The 23104-nt window shown below is 38.8% G+C and overlaps 2 protein-coding genes across 2 annotated transcripts; both read right to left on the minus strand.

Moving 5' to 3' along the window:
* Window positions 1–199: 199 nt before the first annotated feature.
* Window positions 200–7981, minus strand: hbp1 (HMG-box transcription factor 1). The gene is made up of 11 exons (XM_032588823.1): window positions 7917–7981; window positions 6008–6161; window positions 5734–5911; window positions 5279–5399; window positions 5054–5168; window positions 4272–4390; window positions 3856–4012; window positions 3005–3149; window positions 2474–2761; window positions 1045–1186; window positions 200–945 (listed from the first exon to the last, which is right to left on the minus strand). Exons 2-11 carry the CDS (start codon window positions 6078–6080, stop codon window positions 928–930), a joined length of 1356 nt encoding a protein of 451 aa, XP_032444714.1. The 5' UTR covers window positions 6081–6161; window positions 7917–7981; the 3' UTR covers window positions 200–927.
* Window positions 7982–9758: 1777 nt separating this feature from the next.
* Window positions 9759–21780, minus strand: prkar2b (protein kinase cAMP-dependent type II regulatory subunit beta). The gene is made up of 11 exons (XM_032587710.1): window positions 20559–21780; window positions 18559–18594; window positions 16751–16803; window positions 16526–16609; window positions 16099–16205; window positions 15858–16011; window positions 13732–13833; window positions 13578–13652; window positions 13411–13479; window positions 13132–13270; window positions 9759–12175 (listed from the first exon to the last, which is right to left on the minus strand). The coding sequence occupies exons 1-11, from the start codon at window positions 20830–20832 to the stop codon at window positions 12042–12044; spliced, it is 1227 nt and encodes a 408-aa protein (XP_032443601.1). The 5' UTR covers window positions 20833–21780; the 3' UTR covers window positions 9759–12041.
* Between the last annotated feature and the right edge of the window lie 1324 nt (window positions 21781–23104).

The following is a 23104-nucleotide window of genomic DNA, read 5'->3' on the forward strand; positions in this document are numbered from 1 at the left end:
TTTGACTCCTCAATACCATTTGCGCACAATATTCAGCATTTTGGCCCACAGACATAAAAGGAAGGTCACCTGGAAATATCGGATCGGGCACGGAACGTCGCAAAATTTTTCAAATTTACCGACTTACTTCCACACGTGCTTTGCAGTACAAAACTAAGGAGTTAAATGCACATATGAAATAACAGACCGACACAAACGGTTGAGAAGTTTAAAAAAAAAAATTATTTATAATATGATACAAGGATATTCTGTGCAACAGGGGTCGTTGGTGCAGTGAAACCTGTACATTATTAACAAAGCACTTAAAATTCAACCTGAAAGCAGAGCCTGAATGCTGGGCCATGGCTGTGTTAAATGGCTAACTACTAAGATACTAGTTTCAATATACAAACTTTTTTTTTATCTGTATACATTGGTTGTATAGATTCAGATTACATTATTTATATAAAGTGCAGAAAGTTGACTGGTGGCATTATAGGGATTCATATAAACTGTTGGCCATCGTTCAGCGGTAGAATATACACTGTAATACAAACCGAGTTACCAATCTGTGCATATGCATACAAAAACGAATACAAACAGGTATAAAAGTTTGCTAATATTGCCCTTTTTTTGTACAATTGTATTAATGCTCGCGGCTTTTTCTGTGCAATTGATTTTTCGGTTTTTCGCGACTGGATAAGAAATGACCTGAAGGAGGTGAGAAGTTTCACACTCTCTTTTTTTTTTCTCCAAGAGAATAAGACATCTTTAAAAGATATATGAAAATATATAAGCTGTTAGTGACTAGATTACATGTTCTGTATACGTTTCATAGTTCTGTTTTGTCACTATAAATGTGTCGAGGTTACAAAAGCGAATGAATTCAGCATCACAGTTGAGTCTCAAGGATGCAGGAGAGCAAAGAGGCATCGAGCGGAAGATGGTCTAAGTCTGCTGGGAACCCTGCAGGAGGACAACAGGAGATGCAGGTGAACTTTCCAAGAAGGTTGTTATTAAAAGCCCTGAATGACTTTTTTTTTTTTTTTTGCGTTTCTTTCTTACCGAGTTGGTTCGTTTCCGTTTCCAGCAGTCTGGATTGAGTCTCTTCTGCTCCTCGGCCAAAGCCTTGGCCTCCATGGTGTACATCCTCCTCTCCTCATTCTTCATTTTCTTCCATTTGTCACCCAGGATGACACTGATGGCTCTGGGGTTCAGAGGTTCAAACAGGAGGAGAAGGGTTTTGGACTTGCCATCATCTCCTGCTTTTTGTTTTCTCTTTTTCTTAATGTCGAAATAATGTAAAAAGTGCATTCCGCAGGATCTAAAGCTAAATCTGTACCGTTTTTTTTTGTTTTTTTTAAATGAACTAGAAACTTAAGACTTTAAAAAAAGAGAACAAAAATTGTGAAATTGTGCAATTCTTTAAAAGTGTAAAAATAATCAAGTGGATAGATATATTTATTCTTTAGATTCTTAAAAATGATTCCAAACTAGTACTGATAGAAGTCGAATCAGTTACTGTATTGTTCAGAGTATTGATTCTCCAGGTTTCCAACTGTACTTTTAAAGCTGGAGTAAGTAACTTTTATTAAAACATGTTTAAATATATGTTAAAACTCCCTGTACTTTTTGACAGCAGAATAGGAGACAGATAATCTGCCGTCCTACTGCCATCTGCAGAAACACTCCATTAGGTGAGAAACAACCAGTCACAGCCAAGATGAATATCTTCCCAGCTTTAAAGCTGGAAACGTGCAGATATAAAAACACTCCAATATATTTTTAATGATATATAATTAAAAGGAGAGAATTTTTTTTATGTATAGAACCCAAAAAACAGGTTTGTCTCCATTACCAGTTCACTGTTTTCCTGCCACGTTTTAACGGTCAAAATCAAGTGTGCATCTTTGCGTCCAACAGAAATATTCCAAACAGCCAGAAATTTTACGTCTGGGAAAACCCAGACTTGTCTACAGCGTGATAAGGCCGCACAAATTAGGTCAACCATAAAGTTGCTGGTTAATTTCCAATAATATTAATCCAGATTTTTCTCATCTTTTCATGCCATCATAATGTCATCACCACTCTCCATGAGCTTCAGCATCTTTCGCACTAAATTTCCTATCAGGTGTGGACAGGAAGAGCCCTTAAGGTTCACCCTGATATAACCCTGACATACAGAATGTGGATCCATCCCACTTGAAATATGATAACCTACTAAATACTGCAATTTCACATTCTAAGGAAACTTGAAATTGCACACATTAATACTGCAATAGGGGCAGTGGTTCAATATACAGAGTAGCTTTAGACAGTAATAACTTATTTAAAGTTATTCTTTAATCACTTGTTCATTAATTTAATCAGAAACTAATTAAATGAGGTAAATGAGGGACTGCTCAGATTGTAACTTAAAATGGATGAAGGTGAAGACTTCTTCGGTGTCAAACACAGACAGAAAAATATTTGGACCCTATGTGTCAAAGTTCACCTGTTGTCCTTTCCGGGATACATCTGCGTGTACTCCACTCTGTACTTCTTGGCGAAGAGCATGAAGGCGTTCATTGGCCGCTTGCATTTCGTAGGCGTGGCACCGCTGGCTGTCCCTGTGAGGTGGCTCCGGTGGGATTTGCTGCTGGAGGATTGTGGGGAGCAAGAGCGCTCCAGCTTATCGCAGTCTGGACTGACGGCGCCCCCGCTGGACAGGGAGGCTCTGCGCAGACGCGCCATGCTGCTGAGAACGTAGACTGCTGAGGAATCTAGTGGGGTGAAGTCATAGCTGCAAAAAAAAAAAAAAAAAAGACATTGGAGACATTTTAGCATTGTGCGAATTTAATTTGTAACAGATTTTTTCCATTGTACGTACATTTAAATTAAAATCTAAAATATACATATATATATAATGTATACAATAAACCTCATTGAGGTCATTTTTCAAGCTGGAAACTCTACACATGTATAGCCATAAAAGCAGAGCAGGTGTTGACTTATAGAAATGAAAATAAGAATATAAACTGCATACCTTCTGAAAGTGTCAAAGACAACTGAGTCGTCACAGTTGATGGCATCTGGGTGGTTTGGTGGCAGGCACACATCCCCCAGCTGCATCTCGTAGCAAGGTATCCCATGGTGCACCACGGTAAGGCTTGGGTAAAAGGAAGACCACCCTGACAGAAACAGATGGTGCTGGAATTTAAAGCTGTTTCAAACAAAACAACCCTGACAATAAGTCTGCAGGCAGCAAATGGTATTTTGTCAGTGCTCAGTGATATCACAACCACAAATTTCAATGTGCTTAATGTTGCACAAATAGAAGGGAATATTTAAATGGAGAGGGCAAAGATAGGTGATCATATGTTTTGTTTTAGCAAGAAAATCCAAAAAGGGTAGTGTACATATGTATTTACCCCCACAGTTCTGTAATTTTTAGAGATTGTGAGAGAGAGACAATAGTCTTGTAAAAGTAGCAAAGCAATACAAGCAGCTTTGCAAATCTAGAGCCAGGAGTCATCACTCTTTGTAAAACAGCTCAAGCTCAATCAGACTGGATACAGAGATTTTCTGTGAAAAGTCTTGCCACTGCTTATCAAATACATTTAAATTTAGGTTTTGACTAGGCCAGTAAAACAGATGAATGTGCTGTGATCTAAATTAGAGATGCAGAATGGTAGAATACTGAAATGGCAGCATTGATTTTGGTTAAAAAAAATAAAAATATGCTCCTTTGTGCCCATAAAGTCCTAATAAAATACACAGAAGTTTGCGTTTGTGATCAAATGTGAAAATGTTTAAGGGGCATTAATACACCTATTAATACAATAAAAAAAAATTTATTGTTATCTATCAAATACTGTAGAACAAGTTCAACGGTACCTTTGTTCTTGACAAAAAACGGGTGATCCAATCTGCATTCGGCTGTGAGGAGACCTTTTTCCGGGGAGCCGGGGTCAAAGGTCAGCTTGAGCGCAGCCTGGCCAAAGGATACTGTATCTTCATGGTTTACGAGTTTAAGTCCATCTGAACCAAATCTCTGTAAATGAAGGACATAGCTAATAAGAGAGTTATTTACCAGCAGAATGAGCAGACTGGTGTAGAAACAACGTGGTGTCATGTTTCCTGAACCATGTGTTTCTGTTTTATGTCAAGGGATTATCAACGCAAATCATTTAGGTTTCATTTACTGAACTCCTGCATTTTTCCTAGGCAACTTGTCTGCCATTTTGTGGCCAGTTCAGGGGAAGTTAGAAAATTCAGAAGCATCTCAATCCTTGAGGTGTGCACTGCCTTACTTTGGTTGAGAATGAGGACTGTGACATGTTTTCATCATCAGAGTCGTCGTCCGAATCCCCCAGCTCATCAGCTTCTTGCCATTCCACATTCGGACCTCGGTGGAAGCGCAGGCGGGTTCCTGAATCATCAGCACAACAATGTAACCAGATGAAAAGACCATAGCAGAGTCTATGTAATTAGATGCAGTACAGATGTTTGAACACTAGAGGTTGGAGAGGCTTAACAAATCTACTTCTTCCAAAAATACTCCAAAGTGCGGAGTAAAACTTTGCCTAATCAGTGATGCCTGGGCATAAGGAGTCTGACTCAAACCAAACGGGTTATTTTCTCAAATGAAATGACTCGTTTAAGTTGATATTTTAGTTTCATATGATTTGATTGTGTTTGTGTGTCCAAATATATGAGTTTATTGCTCATATTTTGTTACATTACCACCCCAGACCACAGTCTGTTTTATTTTTGTTTTATGTGACAGACCAATAGAAAGGCACACCTTCCCACTATCTCTGGAAGGAAAACTACAGCTTTATTTCACTACGTATAAAACTACAACTTGATTCGTATTTGAATGCTGTATTTTTTTGAATATTTTTGTAAACCAACCGTAACGCCATTCATACATTTTCTACCTCCCCAAATAATTTGCGTTGATTTCTCATATGAAATCCCAGTAAAATACATTAGAGCTTGCTGTTGCAACATGATAAAATGCTAAAACGTAAGTTGAGGACATATGGGTACTTTTGTAAGGCGTTGCAAACGTGCGTGCAAATGCATTCACCTTTTAGGAAGCAGTGCCAGGCTGTGGACGGCCAGGAATGAGACCACGCCATGTCTTCGTCATCAGAAAACGACGAGGACATGGAGAAAACCCCGGACTCTGATTCACTGCTGGCCTGTCGTGGGCAAGAAGCATAATTCTCAAATGATTAGGAATAAATAAACAGCCTAAATATTAAGGGGTTTGCAGGAAATTGTTCTTCGGAGATTCGTGTGGAGAGCTTACCCTGACGCGTCTGCGCTCCCTGAGGTGGCCTCTGGAAGGGCTAGGCGCGCTGCTGGCTAACGGAGGCCGGGCATAGGAATGTAAACTGTTACTGTTGCCAAAGATGTGAACTGGAGATGATCTGGAATTGATATTGAGATAAATGTAAAGGTTTTTCATGCTTAATATACATTTGCAGTGCCATTTTTTTGTTGTTTTTTAAACACAAAACCAAAACTCCACACACTGTGTAAGCGACACTCTAGCTTTAAAGTGAAACATTAATTTGAAAAAAGAGCTGATGATCTTGACAGAAACGCTCAGATACAAAAACACCTCAAAAGTACTCTGCAAACCTGCCAATCCTGCTTTCTAAAAACTCCCCTGTGGGAGTACTGGAGTGTTATTATTATTATCAGCAGGTTTGAGTCACCTAAATGGATCCGATTTTCAAGTTAGAGCAAATTTATCTGAACCTCTTGTGTGGCACGTCCTTCAGCAGAGGGCTCTGGGGACTGGTGGCGATGTTGGCTAACTCGGCGAGCCAGTTGGTGTTAGGGGAGCAGCCGAGCTCCTGGTGGGACACGGCTCCGACCTGAAATAAGCCCTGAGACCTCTGGTCTTCCTCCACCTCCTGCAGTTCAGGCATGTCGTCTGAAGAAAAGATTACAATGAGATTCATGCTAAATATGGCAGGAAGGGGGGGGGGGAGTAGAAAATAAATGTAATCCTGCTGTTTCAGCATTTCACCGTATTCCATGTGGCAACCAGGTGAGGAAGGCAGGTCCTCGTTACACTTAAGTGGATCAAACGACTCGTCCATTCTCTGTGTGAGTGCTTTCCTCTTGCTTTCCAGCAAAGATTGTGAAGCAACTTATTTAGCTTCCATGTTTAGCAACATCAGCTGGTTGGGGTAAGAAAAAAAGAGAAATAACAAGCACTTAATTAAAGTCGATAAATCGATGCAATCAACTGGATTTCTGCTGGTAAATGATTTTTTTTTTTTTTTTTTTCCATGAAGTAATCAACTGAGTCTATGTATTTCATTATAATATGGATTGAATTAGAATGTACTGGACCTGAATCCTAATAAATGACAGGAATATTTTGGACTAAACTGGGTCTATTGAAACTGGCTGATCACTGCAATCAGAAGATTTTCAAATTAACTGGTACCAATCTGTAACTACAAGCTTGGATACTCAAAAAATCAAATTTTCAACACCAATGAAGTGGCATTAAGATGAAGTGAAAAGGTAGTATAGACATTTGTTTTATATTTTCTATGACATGTCAGGTCATGTCTGTGTGAGAGCGAGACTTATCAGCAAATAACAGGAAAGCTATACAGAGAACAGCTTTCTCTGAACCAGATTTGGAAATGTTACGAACTTTGAGACATCTAAAAATGATACGTTGAGGAATCCTCAAGGAAATGCACATTAAACTCTGCTGCTTCAGCGAGCATCGCTGATATTACAATGTAATGTTTGTGTAAAATGCCAATTCTACCACTATTCAGGATTTGTTTTAAAAACACAATTAAAACCTTACTTGCTGTGATATGTGCCTCAAAATTCTGTCAAATACAATATAATCAAAGGCCAAGTCTGAATGATTTCACTCAACTCTGTTTGAAATGTTTCTGAATTTATAGATTTTACACATCGGATGTCAACGACATGTTGAAAAAACTGCTCCAGACTGACTGAAAGCCACGAATGTCATTTCAGTCATGAGTGTCAAGGAACGCGTGGGCAAGTCTTTAGGGAACCCTTTGTCTCTATGATTGGTCATGTGACCCGCTGCGTGGAGGCCTTGTTTATAAACTCAGAGGGGGTTGGCGCATGCGCATCAGAGCTCATTCATTCACGACTACGCAGCTGAAGAGTTAAATAACAGAAAATCGTCTTAAAAACGGTTTAACAAAACTTCGAAAATCGAAAGCAGAACAAGGAAAACGCTACTGACGACAACATGAGGTGTTTTATAAACTCCAAAAAAAATAATTAGGCCTTCTCTATTGGCGCTGCAGCAAAGCAAAAATAGTCTTTATTACAAAGGAAGCTGCATTACGCCAAAAATGAATCAGCTCGCAGAAGCAGCAGGGGACGAGCTTCTGCTGTCCGCGCAGAGGAAAAACCCAGACTTCATTGATGGCATGTTGTTAAATAAACGCTTTAAAAATGTTGAAAACGACGAGGTTATCGGGCGGCCTCTCTTTGCATAAAGGCAGAAGCAGAGCACATCCACTGAGACCCTGAGCCTGTCGGGTCTAACACAGTAAACAAAAGAATGTCAACAAGTTGAGACATGACGCAACCTCTGCTGCGGTCCAAATGAATGACACAAAAACGTCGACTAAAGCCCAAATCACACCTTTACTCGGCTAACGTGAACTTCTATCAATTGGTTGCTTTATTTCACGAAGCAGCTGTCGGATGGGGCTCTTATCAACACAGCGAGCGTCACAACGAAACGGGGGGGGAAAAAAAAAAAACAGTCGATCTCAAGCTGTCATTTACCGTCAAATAAAGCCGTGACAACCCAACTGAAACACCGTGTCAAGGCTGCGAAAACGTAGATGGCATAAAAGTCGGATCAAAACTTAGTTTGAACCATTATTTCTTCGAAAATAAGTACTCAACTTCCCACTTACCATTTCTTTCTATCGCCATCAAGAAACTCTGTGGCTTTCAGTCGAGGGGTGGGAACGAGGGCTTCCAGAGGACGCCTCCTATTGGCCCTTGAGAGTATCAGTGTCATGAAAGAGGCTATTCTATTGGCTGGTACAACCGTGCAAAGCAAAGAAGGCGGAGCTGAGATTGTTGATCATTTTCTGATTGGCTGAAAGTATATGCTTGTTACTGCCCAGTAACAGCTGATTGGCAATAACATGAACAATACATGGGTAGTTTTTCGCTACAATGCTGCGCATTACAATTTTCCACTACGGTGTGATGGTATGTTCCTACAGGCGTTTTTTTTGTTTGTTTTGGGGGGTTTTTTTGTTTGGTTGGTTTTTATGTAAGATCTAGCAAATACAAGTGAATTTCAATAGGTCAGATTATCATTTTCGTGCGATTTTTTGTTGTATTTATTTCCATTTTATTTTAGCAATTCAATTCAAAACCTGAAACTCAAACTCATACAGTGAATGTACCTAAGTGTTTATTTCTGTTGATTTAGATTATTATGGGTTTCAGGTAACGAAGACAGTGTTAATAGCAAGTATTGGTATTTTTTTTAAAACTTTTTTTTTTTTTTTTGCTGGATAGTGAAATTTTCATCTGCAAAAAAGCTTGACAGCAGAAGCAAGGTTAAAGCTCCATAGGATTTCCTGGTATATGGCTGCGCTACAGAACACAGTCAACCAAAACTAGCAGATGACATGGTTACCAAAATCTTCTCTAACTGTAAAAACTTAATATTTCTTTTCTGTTCCTCCCGACTTTGATTTCCAAATAAGATTCAGACTTTACTTTCATCTGAATAGAGGACTTTGGACCACTGAGTATAATTTAAACAACTCTATGTTGTACAGCAACAGTCCAGGTTTTTTTTTTCTTTTTAGGTAGGATGATTCAGATGCTGTGTCTTACCCCAGTCCACACCTCAACATTACCGCAGACTCTGTCACACTTTTTTTCTTCCACTCCGTTTTACATTCTTATCTTTAGCTGTAGCAAATGTCGTTAGCAACAACATTTTGCACCTTAAATTCTTAACGAAAGTTGCCAATGCCTATTTTCCATATGGGTGCAGGTCATAACACTATTAAAAAGAAGCATTTATTTACGTAAGCAAAATTTCAGATTTTTACTGCAGGCAAATCCACCAAATCTAACAGAAATTTAAAAAAATGATAAATCTGTATGCTTCACTTTTTGAACTGAATTACTGGAATAAATTACATTTTTCATGATGTCCTATTACTGAGATGTACCAGTGTTTTAGTCTATTTAAACTGTATTTAGGTTGTTCATTCATTTTACCACCATCCTAATAAAATATACTTTGTGTTAAGTAGTTAAAAAATAATTTCAACTTTATAATCTTCAAGCTCATTCGAAGCACAAATCACTGGCCTGACTGCAAGTATATTGAAGTAATAATTCCTAGATCCTCAGTATGTTAATTTCTCAGATGAGTCATATCAGAATGACTCATCCTTGACACAGTCATTAATATTAAGAATAATATAGACTATAATAAACAAATACGATGATATACCTCTTTTTTTTCTTGCTGAACTGAAAACATTTGCATTTTACATTTAGAAATGTTTTATTTTTGTCTATTTTTTATGTTCATTTGTGATCTTTTGTGCCTTTGCAAGTGCATCTTCTACCCATATTTTTCCAAACATGATGCTAGAAAACCTTACCTATTTAAACCACAGGAACAACTGGGGCGACCCACAGCCCAGAAACAACACTCAGTGTTGAGTTGAGAAAGGCCCTGCATTTATGGGTAACAACAAATAATCTCGTGTCACACAGAAATATAAAATGTTCTTTAATGACATGAAAAGTGAAACATATAATTGTTTTGTTTTTTTTTCTTCTGGCTAACGTTGCAGCCTTGCCTTAGAGAATAAAAGTGCTACTAAAAGGGTTGGAGATCAGCATTTTTAAATGTAAACTCAGCTGCAGACAAAAACACAAACAAAAAACAGAAGAACTTTGTTACAGAAAACAAAAAAATGAGAGAGATTAGTTGGGGGAAGAAGAAAATGACCCCTTTTTGATTCCTGTTTGGCAGGCATATGCACAAATTGTCGTTGGCAGAGGTAGACAGCAATAATGTATATTTTACCTACACAAAAAAATATGGGCTTAATCTCACATTAGAACACAGCAAAGGAAACTGCCTACAATGACTACAGTCCAGTGGAGAAATGTCTTAAATGAGAAGTGGGCCTACACTGTATAATAACACTCAGTTTCAAAATAGTACAGCAATGTGTTGTATATTCTTACAAAACTATCAGCTATCTCTCCCTCTGACGTTGGCTTTGTTGTAAAAGCAGAGAATTTCGGCAAAGAGCCACTAACACTTATGAAGAATAAAATATTGTTTATCAGATTAAAGAGTTATAATCTGCTGATAAACAAAGATGTACTTGAGTATAAATGTGAACTCAGTTCTGCTCTCAACACAGTATGAAAGATTTAGAAGTGCAGCACGGTGAGAAGGTTTTCACCCCTGTTGCACATTTCTTCTTCTGTTGCTTCTTTTTCTTATCACACTTAAATGTTTCAGATTAACAAATCTTAAGATGCGCCAGAGATACCGTGAGTAAAATGCAAATGGCAGATTTCAAGTGACATGTTTCCGAAAAAAAAAAAAAAAAAGCTGTCAAAAATGAAATGGAAAAAAAGCAGTTCCTCCAAAAACCTAATAAACTGCTCGTTCCCCCATTTGGGACAGCCGCTGCCGTCACACCATTTCTGTGGAACAAGTTTGGTTGGCTGTTGCAGAGTCCTTTTAATTTAACCACGTTAAAAGGTTTAGCAGAATTTACGTTTCCATTAAGTAAGGGACATAATCTTGGTTTTAAAGAAGCAAACCAGCCCCAGAGCATCACACTTCTAACACCATGTTTGATCTTTCCAAAGTGCTGCGCCAGTTTTATGTCACATTTAACAGGACACACGCCCTCCAAATTATCCTGCTCCTCTCTCACCCGTCCATAAAACATTTTCCCGAAAGTCTTTGGGTCCATTAAGATACTTTTGGCAAATGAGAGATGGGGCTTTGGCCTTGGAAACCTCCAAGGATGACATTTTTGCCCTGTCTCTTTCTTATGATTGAATGATGAGCTGAGGGAAAAGAGGCCTCAGTTAAGGGCTGAAGGAAACTCCCAATGCAGTTTTAGAGCAATTTTGGTAGACATATTGAAAGTTCTCAATTGTTCAAAGTTTTCTCTGTTTGTGTGTTATGACTCTCGTGTTTTCAGACACGATTTCTTGTGATTTCCTAACGTCTGGTAGTAGTAAAGTCACAATTAGGTACTTCAAAAGAAAACATGGTTAACTGTAGCTAATGCAGGCATAACAAGGGAGGCGGTTACTTTTTTATTTGCATAGGAGCCAGTTAGTTCGGAGAAGTTTTTCTCTAAGTAAATAAAATTGCCATTTGAAAACCGCATTTTGATTTTACTCAGGCTATCCTTCCATGATATTAAAAATTGTTTCAATATCTAAAACATTTGCGTCCGACAAAAAGAAGCAAAATGGGCAGAAATCCATAAGGAGGCAAATACTTTTTCGTGCCATTGTAGTTCATGTGGACTTCTACTGAGAAAGGTAGTGCGACAAAATTGCTCATGATTATCCAAACATAAATCAGCTTTGGAGTCCTATTTAAGACTGGTAAAATTTAGAAATTTACAAGCAATAATACACCTTTTTTTTTTTTATCAGAATACCGTTGTCAAAAAAAATGGGGTGAGGCATAACCAAGGGTTTCGGTTTTCAAAAAAAGTTAAGCACTTGACACTGACAAGTAAAATTCACACATATTCTTTACAGTGAAAGTCAAGATCAATGTAATAAAACAGGCTTTAAGCAACTTCCAAGGTTGCGACTTTCAGTCATACGCTCTGCTAACACGGGCCATATCTCAGTCTTAATTGTAAGACACTCAAATGTGGTGTAGTGGATATTCACATTTCTTCTTCTGTTTTGAATAGTGTTGTGGAAAACATCCACAGTGAGAATTTTTCTTTTCTTTTCGTTTTTTGTTTCCGCCGTTTCCTTCATGGTTCATTGGAGTCGCTTTATGCACTCTGTTGCTCAATCTCAGCGCTACTTCCAAACAAGGCCACCAGCTGCTCCTCGTAATTAGCGATATTCCTCTTCATGATGTCCATGCAAGGGCCGAGGAGTCTCTCAAACGCTTTCACATCCATGACTTTGAGAGAAAAAAACAGAAAGACAGCTTTGATTTTTATGGGAATTATAGAAAGCCATGTAAAACATGAAGTCTATATGTTGAGTAAATTTCATAAAATATTGTTTCATTGGGGTGAAGGCAAATGCAAGATGCTAATTAAGCACTGCCTATTTAGAGAAGATGAAAACTAAAGTTAATTTTGATGAATTACTCACAGAACACCTAGCAAAAATTCAACTTATATTTGAACTTCAATACATTTTGTAGGATAAACCAATGCATGGTAGTGCATTTGTTTAGTGGAAAAATAATGTGTTTTTTTATTAATACAAATCCAGCCCTTTCCCCTTACTAGAATCAGCGTGTTTAAAGTCAACGTTAAATTCTAATTCAAAAAAACTTTATACCCTAATACACTATTAAATAGACATAAAACATGGCGGTGACAGTTTGTCTTTGGTAGAGACATAAAAAGCTGATCAGTTAAAAAAATAGTTGATGGATTTGGGTGGAGGTTCACTGTGCGACCGGACAAGGTCCCCCCCAACCCTTTAGCCAATGGAATGGTTTATATCAAAGTCTAATTAGAACGGCCTAGTCAAAGTTCAGACCTAACTCTAGTTAATAATCTGTGGAAAGAATTGAAAATTGTTTTTCAGACAAGCTGGTGGAGACAAATCTCAACAGATCTGCAGTGAAAGGCGGTTCCACAAAATATTCACTCAGGAGGGGAGAACATTTTCATGCTATGCGATGTTAGAAAACGTAAAAAAAAATCAACTTCCACAAGTAACTGTGGCTGCAGTCATCCGTGTTTTTGGTGTCTGACTGTTCTTAACAATATCTCCTGTCTTATGAGTAATTCAGCACAAACAGTTTTAGGGGAGGAAAAAAAAAAGACATAGCAGAAGAGTGAGTATGAATGGCTGCCTCGATCCCTGATACAGTACATCAAAGAAGTGTACAAAATGTACCCAAGCATTTGACACTCCCCACAGCATATGCCGATGCAGCTCTGGGCTTGTTTGTGACAAGAGCCAACTCCCCAAAATACTGGCCCCTCGTGCACATGGCAATATCGAGCTCCTCTTCCTCCTCCTCGTCTTTTTTTGTCTTGTGAGAAACAAAAAGCACAAGGATAAGAAAGCAGAACCGAAAACACGCTTCCAGCACACGCTTTGAGCCTGTGCTTCCAGTTGTGAGGTTGAAAAGCAAAGTGGACACGGAAATCATTTTAAAACGTCCAAAATTACCCGGCTTCTTTTCATGGTGATCCTAACTTGGCCGCTCTCAACGATGTAAAAGCAATCCGCTAAATCACCCTGTTGCAACACAGCAATGCAGGTAAGCGGAGTCAGACTTTGCAAGTGCAAAACAGAGGACAAAATCACTAAAAACACTCAACGCAGAGACGAATTACCTGAGCAATAATTTGCTGTGAGTCATTGTATACCCTGGTGGATAGCACGTCTACTACCTTCATTCTCTCCGACACCTGAAAAGACATCAGGCTATCAACACTTTCACTGTGAGTCCGTGGTGCCCTTTGTTTGACACTGTGGTGCAAAGCTGACCTCTAAAGATGTGAGTAGGGGAAGAGTTTCAATAAACGCTTCGTACATCTTCCTCTTCTTGGCGTTGTTCTTCACTATAATCCTCCGGAATGTAAGACGATCCTGAAAGAAAGTTTGAAATAAAACAACTTTTTAAACACACCTATGGATATCGGTGTGTTTTTTTGTATTTACATTTTTTTTCATATATGTTTGTTCAAATTGTCACAATGACCTGACAGGAACAGATTTAAAAAATCAAACTTCTCTGGCTCCTCCCAGTGATCCAGCTGCTAAATGTTGAAATACACTGCTCCCTGTCAGAAACAACCAATCAGAGCTAGGAGGAAGGTCTTAACACCGTCAATCATGCTCATATATGTGCTGCTCTCACTGTTCCCCCATGCAGCTTGCACCACTGTAGAAGCTCAAGACTGCCAGTGTGCAGCAACTGTGCTAGTGGTGGAGAAACAACCCAACGTTACAGGAAAACTAACAATTTTTTGAGTTCTCAGCACAGTTTGCTGTGGAGGGAGGAGATGTAGTGCAGCAGAGTGCAAGGGGGAGGAACCTGTAGGGTGTGCACCTTCAAGTATATGCGAGTAGAAATAATAGACAGAAGGATGGAATATGTGAAAATTAAACTGTGACAACAAAACATTTAAATAACTTGTAAAATAGGCATCAATTGTTGACCCATTGGTTAGCTTCAAAACAAAATGGTACAAGTAGAATTGCAGAAACACGTAAACATTGACAATATATAATTGACTTGTGGCGGGTGGACAATCAGCTTAACTGGCCAGTCTCCAAATCAAATTCTGCTAAGGGCCCAGTACAGCCTGTCATTTCATGAGGTAAATGTATCATTACGCTTCTTATTATTACAATTCCAGACTGTTCTGCTGCGTTTTCAGACACCAATTCTTATGAAACCACAATATGCATTAGGTCTCAAAATGAGCTTGTGTGTGTTTTTTTTTTTTGTTGCAACAAAAGCATTTATTCAAATGGTAAAAAGAAACAAGGCACTCAAATTCTCTGCAATACAGTAACAGTAGTTTAACATACCAAATATTGCTCAAAGAATAAGGTGTCAACATAAAATAGATTGAACTACAATGCAGGAAGTATCATTAGCTGCAGAGGGCGCCCTCCTCTAGCTGAGACTGGCCATGACAGGCTCGAGATCTGCACGCCTTAATAAAGAGGTAAGTACTAGTGCACGTCAGACGCCAAATAACATGTCCACTGTAATGTTCTGTTAGCTCAGAGACTCTCTGGCACCACTTGCTCATCCCCAGACAAAGCTGGCTGCATGGTGAAGAAAGGAGCTCCTGCTCTTTCACAGCTTAAGCTGCACACTCTAAGACTCTCAGGTCAGCAGGGGGTTCAGCGTCAACGTCCCTCGTCTCCCGTAGATGACATAGCAGAGCTGTTAGCTGCTCTTTAAGGACACAAACCTTGCTGAGTCATAAATAAGTGGGATGTTTCTCTTCCAACCGAACCGTCGCACTGCTCATCCGGCCACAGGAAACTTTTCAGTGGCAAAAGTTCTACAATTTTCATATCAATTCATATCAAGCAGTGATATTACTCTTCTAGTCTGATTCTCACATCCACTGGATTTCATACAGATGAAACCAGATATTCACATGATGTAGGTTATGTGACTTTCTTCTCCCTGTCCTCTTTTAATCAGCTACGTTTTTTCAGCAGAAAGCATGTGGATGGGCAAGACAGCCTACAAACTTCACTTGGGTCCAAACCGTTTTTGAATTTTGTGAAAGAATTCGCAAAATGTTTGACCTAAGTAGAACATTTTTGGGGGGGAGAGGCAGAGGGGTGATTTAGCAAACAGGAACCGTTTGGTTAATGCTAACTATAACCTACGTCAAAAGGTTTCTGGCTTCATTTCAAACAGTGTGAAAGAAACAGAGATTGCGTCAGTTAAAGCTTCAACTGTACATTATGTTACCCAGTCTTGACTGTGCCATTTCCATCTGTAGCACCACACTGCCGCACAACCACAAACAGCCTGGGCGTTTATTTAAACTGTGCCAGCTGACTGCACAGCGTATGTCATTAAAACCTGAGCAAGCAGCAGCCAGCTGTGCTCCTGCACGGGTGCGTAATGTTTTACTCACCAGGCACCAAACGGCTCCAGGCGAGGTTGCAATTATGGTGGCCGCCCTGGGGGTGTTGTACATCAGCGCCAGTTCTCCAAAGCTGCCCTTGTTGTCATAGGAGCCCACCAGCTTCTCCGCGCCCTCAATCTTCACAAAAATGTTGAACGTCCCACTGACCGAAAGCAAAACCACGAAATAAACGATTAAAAAATATATAGAAAGACACAATTAATCATTTAAAAGTAAGTGCGTGTAGCACCTTTCGATGACGTAGAAGTTGTCCCCATCATCGTCTTGATCAATGATGTGCTCTCCCTCTGTGCAGAACTTTTCAAACATGGCGTCCAAAACCTGAGACATCTGCTCCTGAGAAGGAGAGAAATATAAAGCTGTTTATTGCTCAAACAAAACAACAACAACAAAAAACTAAAATATACATCACTGACACGGCATCCTTGATCATCAGAGACTGTCTGAAGCAATAACTGGGCTACATTTTATGAAACACTACTATTTATTCAAGTGGCCTTAGAAAAGGGACTTAAAATGGCAAACCAGTTTATTGGTTTTGTGTTTGAAAACATTTTTTTATAATAATCTATCTTTCAACAGCTGACCACTGGTTGAAATGACGCAGGGAGGAAAAACAAGCAACGTAAATCTGCTGGACCAGGTCATGTACTCACTGGATCTAAGTTCTTGAACAGAAGAATGTCCCTGCAAGCTTCCTGTAGTCTCTGCCTCTGCTCGTCGGTTTTGGGGTGGGTAACCTGTGAGACAGAATGCATTTCATGTGGGACTGTCATACAGTGGTCGATGATTATGTAAAGAAATCATATTCTTCACCAAATGTCATCCAATTCTAAGAGAAATGATATATCTGTATGATTGCTGTGTGGACTGAAGTTTACCCTTGGCTCTTTTTCTTCTTCATCTTCGTCAGGGTTGAACGCCTCTGCACACACTGTATCACAGATAGCAACAAAGGAAAACATTGTCACATCTATGCTGTGCTTTGTCGATCTCAAAGTACATTTACTATATTACAAGCTGCATTTAATCATATTTGCACAGAACCCTGTAGACACTAAAGACAAATAGCTTTGTTCCCCGTCCTGTTATAATGCTTCTGAATGCAATACGGTAACTTTTAGAGGTATTCACAGCCCTTCAGTTTTTTCAGATTTTGTCCCATTACACCCATAAGCATCATTGGGTTTTTTTTGTTTTTTTTATTGGCACTTTATTTCACAGACCAACACAAAGGAGTGCATAATAATGAAGTGTAACGGAAATTATGTATGATTTTCATAATTTTCTACAAACAGAAAGCATGGCAAACATCTGTCATAAGCCAAATGAGTCAAATTTAGTAGTATCACCTCTGCAGACGTCTCTACCCACTTTGCAAATCTATAGACTGACTCTTGTGTCCGTTTTTCTATGCAAAATATCTTACTTTGAAAATTAAATAGAGAGCATTTGTGGGCTAGAATGTTTGAGTCTTGTTGGATTTAGGTCTGGACTTTGGCTGGGCCATTTCAACATGTTAATACAAAACCATTAAAAACAAACAAAACATTTTTTTAATGTTCCTGAAAAGCCCATTTATTTCAAGAATTAACAACTAATTGAAACACATTATGTAGCTTAATTACAGATGGGTGTTTGAAAGCCATTATTTCCATTAGTTATGACAAATTTTAGCAAACAGGTAATGGAAAAAATTGCATTTGAAATTAGACCATTTCATAAGACCAATAGTAATAAAAAACATTTAATACAGAAATGTGGGTGTAATAAAAAAGTATATATAAAACCTGTGTGAAGGTTGTTATTTTCAAGTTATTTTTAATCTGATAAACAGGCTTCATCTGAATGCATATTCTGATTTATTGACTATGACTGTATGTGTTTTGGATTGTATTGTATCTCATTTGTTTAGTGATGACATACTGGAAAGGGAGCCTCCAGCCCCACTCTCAAGTCTTCCTGTGTAGCTTCAAGCGTCCCTTCATCAACTCTGATGATCTTCCTCGTCTTTAAATCCTAAATATCCACACAGCATAATGCTGCCACCACCATGTTTCAAAGTCGAAATGGTGTGCTCAGGGTAATTTGAGATGACCTAAATTTTTTTTTTTTTTACATTGAGGTTTGTGTTTGTCTCAAGTCAAATGTTCAAGGGATGTGGATACTTTTGCAAGGTATTGTGGGTAAAATGTGCTATGTTTCAAACAGAATTAAACAGTAACATTTTGTTAAAACGTTTTTTACAGTCCTGTAATAAAACTTTCAGGATAAGGAATGAATTAAATCGTTTTTGCAGGTCCAATTGCACATGGATTTAATTTCTAGCTTCAAGATCAGCCGATCTGAAATGCTCATGGTTTAACAAAGTACAAGTGGAACGTTTCATATCAGCAAAACTGCAGCCATCTTTCCACCAGAGCCACAACCTTTCCCCACTATTGTGAGCGAGAGATAATTATAAGCATCACTTGTCCTGATTTCCTCACCCACGTCACTCACTGACATAATAAACCAGGTTCAAGACAGAGCAGCTTCGCAGCCTCTTACAAATCAACCTTATTGTAATAAGAGGGAGGCGATAACAAAAGACAACTGGCAAAAAAAAAAAAAAAGATTTTCAAATGACACAGACCAGAGCCACAGGATGTTAATAACCAACTTTAACAAGCGGGAAACTGTAACTCACCCGATGCTCTTCTGATGAATCTGTTTATCACTGGTGCTGTAAACAACCAAAAGCCACATGTTCAGTTTCATCATAAGCTGAATTGCTCTGAAAGCTATTATTGAAAAGAGGTTTAGGTGGCTGTGATTTCACAGCTAATACCGCCGCGGAGCCTAACTCATTAAGGGATCCATATTCATCACGGTAAAACCTGAATGAGGACAGCTGCTTTGAAGTGGATTTAGTTCTCTGAATAATTTCAATGAGAGGGAAAAAAATAACAAAAAAAACATTCAAATGTAACACAGTGTAAAAGTGCCAAGCTCCTGGAAAATAGATCAGCATGAAATGCATATTAGGAAGTCTCATCTATTGATAGCTTCCCAGTCGTGCAGTGGACAGGGGAAGCTGGCTGAATGATCATCAAGCGTGACCCAAAAACTCGTCGATTTAACAAATGAACGCGGCGCACCTGCCCGTATGCAGGCGCTACAGCCAGTCAGTCGATTAAAGCTGCAACTAAATTGAGCTGTTGCTACCCAAAATAGCAGATGTTTAAAATAACGATTGTTGATTTGAATTTTTTGGTTTAGCATTGGAGATTTAGTGCAACAAGTGTAGTTAAATATTTTTTTTGTTGCTTGAGCCTAAAGACAAATTTTCTGCAAACTGTATGTTTTTTTTATTTATTTATCTATTTCTTTCAATCGTTGTGCCCCCTTTTGAATATCCATCATCTACTCTTGGTACCATCTTCAAATACCAGAATCACATAATTAAAGAAAGAAAAAATAAAATACCTGAAAAAAGGAATCAAAGCAACTGTTTTGTTTTAGTTCAGAAGTTTTAACATTGCAGCACATGTAAAAGTCTTGACATTCTACCTTAGGGTTTGGTTTTGGTGTACCACCCAAAGTTTAAGTTGCATTTTGTTGGATGTTGAATTGTTTTTTCAGAATTTCCAGTTGAAAATGCAACGAGAATGTCCTGGGATAGTTGTTTGGAAAAGCTGGCAATATCAGCCATAACTCAGACCCCCAGGTAGTGTAAAACGTAATTAAAGCTTCAGGTAAAATATTTGTTAATGTCTTTGTGTTCCTAAAAAATAAGCACTCTACATTCTCCATTTAAGAACATTTTCCTTGAGTTTGTGAATTGAATTGGATTAAGAGCAGAACACTGTGATTGACTTTTATGACTATGTCAGCACCAACGAACAAATTCCTCTTGTTTTCCAACTTGCAACTAGAATGCACTCAACTCAATTAGTATTCATCTCTCACTTCTGAGACAGATTGTAATAATTGATAATCGTCTTCATTTAGCACCTTCAACCAAACTTTTCTACAACCAAACTCAAGGAGGGAGAAAAACTGTGCTTGGTTCTCGGTGGTTTTATTTGCAAATGCAATAAATAAATTCAGCTTAGGGCCCTATTTATGGTCGGACCGGCCCTGCAACCGGCCCTTTTAAACCCCACCACTCATTGGGATGCTGTCTCTGATGTGTTTTGCTGCTGCTTGCATCTCTGCATAGTCAGATGTTTGAAATACAATCACACTCCAGGACACACAAAATGTCACCTTTAAAGCTAGGCGTTTCTTAGATCTCGTGTTTTTCCATCTATTTTTCTCCTCTTATTGGCTAATGAGGTTAAATAGGCCTGGTGTTAACTGGCCTGAAAATACTAAAGAGACCTTCCGAGCCAACAAAAAAATAAATGGACAGACCTCTTCATTCTGCAGCTGTAGTTATCGAAATGCATTCTTAACCCAAATAAAACCCTGATTCAGAGATGCAGAGCTGGACACGTTTAGCACGTCTCTCAGCCTCTCTGACCATATATGGCAAATGACAGCGCGGTGGTGGATGCAAGGTGGCGAGCATCTCTGCGCCTTGTTTCTATCGTCTCCCAGCCGTGCACTCCACCGTGCATGCATATGTCTCGACATGCATTAACATCACCTACATGCACATACGCGCTGTGTCAAAAAAAAAAAAAAAACAACACATCGGCTTACCTATGAATTCCTCGTCGTCGTCGTCGTCGTCGTCCTCCTCTTCCCCGTTCTCCGAATCGATCTGCATGGCCTCGTCAATGAAATTGACCGCTTTCCCAGATCTCGGGGCTGAATTTTGGTCATTGCCAAAGGAGGCCTCTTTGGTCTCGCTGTCCTTCAGCCGGGTGAAGTACTGTAACGCAAACTCGAGCAGATCCCTGGGCTGATTCCGCAACACTTCCACGGTAAAGCTCTGTAACAGCTCCGTCAGTCCCTCAGGAATTTCTATACTCATTCCTGTTTTCAGTCTTTGGATGTGGACAAAACCGGTTTGCTGCGAATTCTACAAAATATATCTCTCTCACACACACACACACACACACGCACACACAAAAAGAGACAAAAACAGCTCCCCCCCCCCTCCTCCAGATGGAAATAAGGATAACCGAGTGTATAGTCTGGCCACCCCTCAAGTCAGTCAGTCAGTCAGTCAGTCAGCAAGCCGTCCACAGCGGATCCTCTCTTTTTCTTGAATGAAAATGGCTGTGGATTTTTGGTCCAAGCATCTTCTGCTGCTTCTGGCAACAGGAAACCCACGCATGTGACCCAGGAATCCATGGTAACCACCTATCCAGGGATTGCGTACATGAGCAGCAGCGGCGCAGAAACTGCAGTCAGTCGCAAAATACAAATTATGGGAAAGAGAAGCCGACGTGTTGTCAGACATGGATTTTCACTGGAGGAGGTCAGATCCTGCCGGCAGAACTAGACATCACATCATGCTCACCTGAGTGCGTCTCTTTACATCGGTAATTAAGCTCTTATGTTGATTTTAAATATTGTGCAATTGATAATATGGGAGTTGATAAAATGCATCAGTGCTCAAATTTGCTGTTTTTCTATTTTGTTTACTTTTTATGCCTAACTCTTGTTATTTTAGGTTGGGATTATGAAACCACACCCTCAAAGAATGTGAGGAAAATAAAAGTAATTCGGATTGAAGTTTGTAGTTGTAGGTTTTGTCTAATCCGTGCAGAGTGAAATTATACTTGTCCACTCCACCCACGTCGGAAAAGTGCTCCTTAACTACGATCTTCATGATGGATATGAGAACTGTTCTTATCAGAAATGGGTGGAAGTGGATTTTACCCTGTTGGTTTCTGTGAGAGGACATGTGCTGTCCATGAAGTAAAGCAGAAACTATTTCAACAAAACTCTACCAAGGAGAAAGGTCTGTTGGAAAGAATAAAGAATATTTATCCAAAATATTACATATATATTTGAGCTTGTATGCCTTTCTTTACCTTTTATATTTATTTACACCCCCGCCCCCCCACACACACACACACACGCACACACATAACACACACACACATATATATATATATAGAAAGCCTGCCTTTTGTGTTCTGCATTGAGAAAAATTCAAATAAATCATTCAAATCCCAAAGATCTGTGGACTAATGCAGCAGTGGTCTATATTTGGTGTTTAAGATCAAACAAGTAAACAATAAAAGCAACTAATGTGCAGGAGGATTAACACAAAATTTTAAATTAGCATGTTGTCCCTAGATACTAATTATGTTGAAAAAAATAATAATAATAATAAGAACAGAGGCAAATCTCGTCATGAAGCCATAGTGCCAGAGAGTTTGGGGACCATCTCCGGAATCACAGGGGCGGAAAAGCAATAACTCTACTGCAGGAGCGATTAGGACATTGTGACTCTGTGGCAGACACTATATGTCAACAACGACTTTTTTTCATAGAGCAAAAAGCCTGAATAAACTTTGCTGAAACTATCTAGTAAAAACATTTTTAAGAATTTACTGATTTTAGAGCTTTGATACAGAAAATTAAAATCAGAGGTATGCACAAATCACACACACAACACAAATTCTGACTTGAACATGGCACTTTCTCAGTGATCAAAAGTAGCACAAATGTCCTGTCTTTTTAAGTCACGGGGTGATGAGGTGTGTATTCCATTACAAATGAAGTAAAAAAAAATACTACCAGAAAGCTTTTAGTAATATAAGGTGAAGCTGTGACAGTACAGTTAATATTACAAGTATCAATTTGTTTTATAAGTGTAGCTAGGGTTTCCTCTACACCCTCAGGCTATACGGGATGCCCCTCCCCTTCTTTTCCCTATATCTGTCATCTTTTATTTAGAAGGCAAGGTATTTTCTCACTCTCATGAAGATTTTCAATTGTTTCTGCTTGTCTGCCTGTTAACTTTCTGATGTTTTATTAAAGCTGCTTTGTGTGTCTCTTTTCTATATATTATATTTACCAAATATCATAGTACACTTATTAAATTAGCTGCAAAAATGCAGAACAAATGTAGGAATTTTTGATATATGTTGAAACTGATCAGGACTAAACATAATTATAGCATCAAGACTGGCTAAATAAATGTGAATTTATATAAGTGAAATCATTTTTTAAAAGACAAAATATCTCAAGAATTAAAATGTAGATGTGAACTATACCATATTTAACAAAAGATATTTCAGTGGGAAAGTGTACCAGATCCTGTGTAATATACATGAACAACCATGCTG

This window comes from Xiphophorus hellerii, chromosome 2 (assembly GCF_003331165.1).
Source record: "Xiphophorus hellerii strain 12219 chromosome 2, Xiphophorus_hellerii-4.1, whole genome shotgun sequence".
Lineage (NCBI taxonomy): Eukaryota > Metazoa > Chordata > Actinopteri > Cyprinodontiformes > Poeciliidae > Xiphophorus > Xiphophorus hellerii.

What these genes read in the sequence shown, in the direction of transcription:
- hbp1 (XM_032588823.1), bottom strand. Translation starts at nt 6,080, where the DNA reads ATGGACGAGTCGTTTGATCCACTTAAGTGTAACGAGGACCTGCCTTCC. An exon ending in TGGTTGCCACATGGAATACG is followed by an intron (nt 5,912 to 6,007) that starts GTGAAATGCTGA and finishes TCTTTTCTTCAG; the next exon opens with ACGACATGCCTGAACTGCAG. An exon ending in GGGAGCGCAGACGCGTCAGG is followed by an intron (nt 5,169 to 5,278) that starts GTAAGCTCTCCA and finishes TGCCCACGACAG; the next exon opens with GCCAGCAGTGAATCAGAGTC.
- prkar2b (XM_032587710.1), bottom strand. Translation starts at nt 20,832, where the DNA reads ATGAGTATAGAAATTCCTGAGGGACTGACGGAGCTGTTACAGAGCTTT. An exon ending in AAGAAGAAAAAGAGCCAAGG is followed by an intron (nt 16,610 to 16,750) that starts GTAAACTTCAGT and finishes TCTGTCTCACAG; the next exon opens with GTTACCCACCCCAAAACCGA. An exon ending in GGGGAGTGTCAAATGCTTGG is followed by an intron (nt 12,176 to 13,131) that starts GTACATTTTGTA and finishes TTTCTCTCAAAG; the next exon opens with TCATGGATGTGAAAGCGTTT.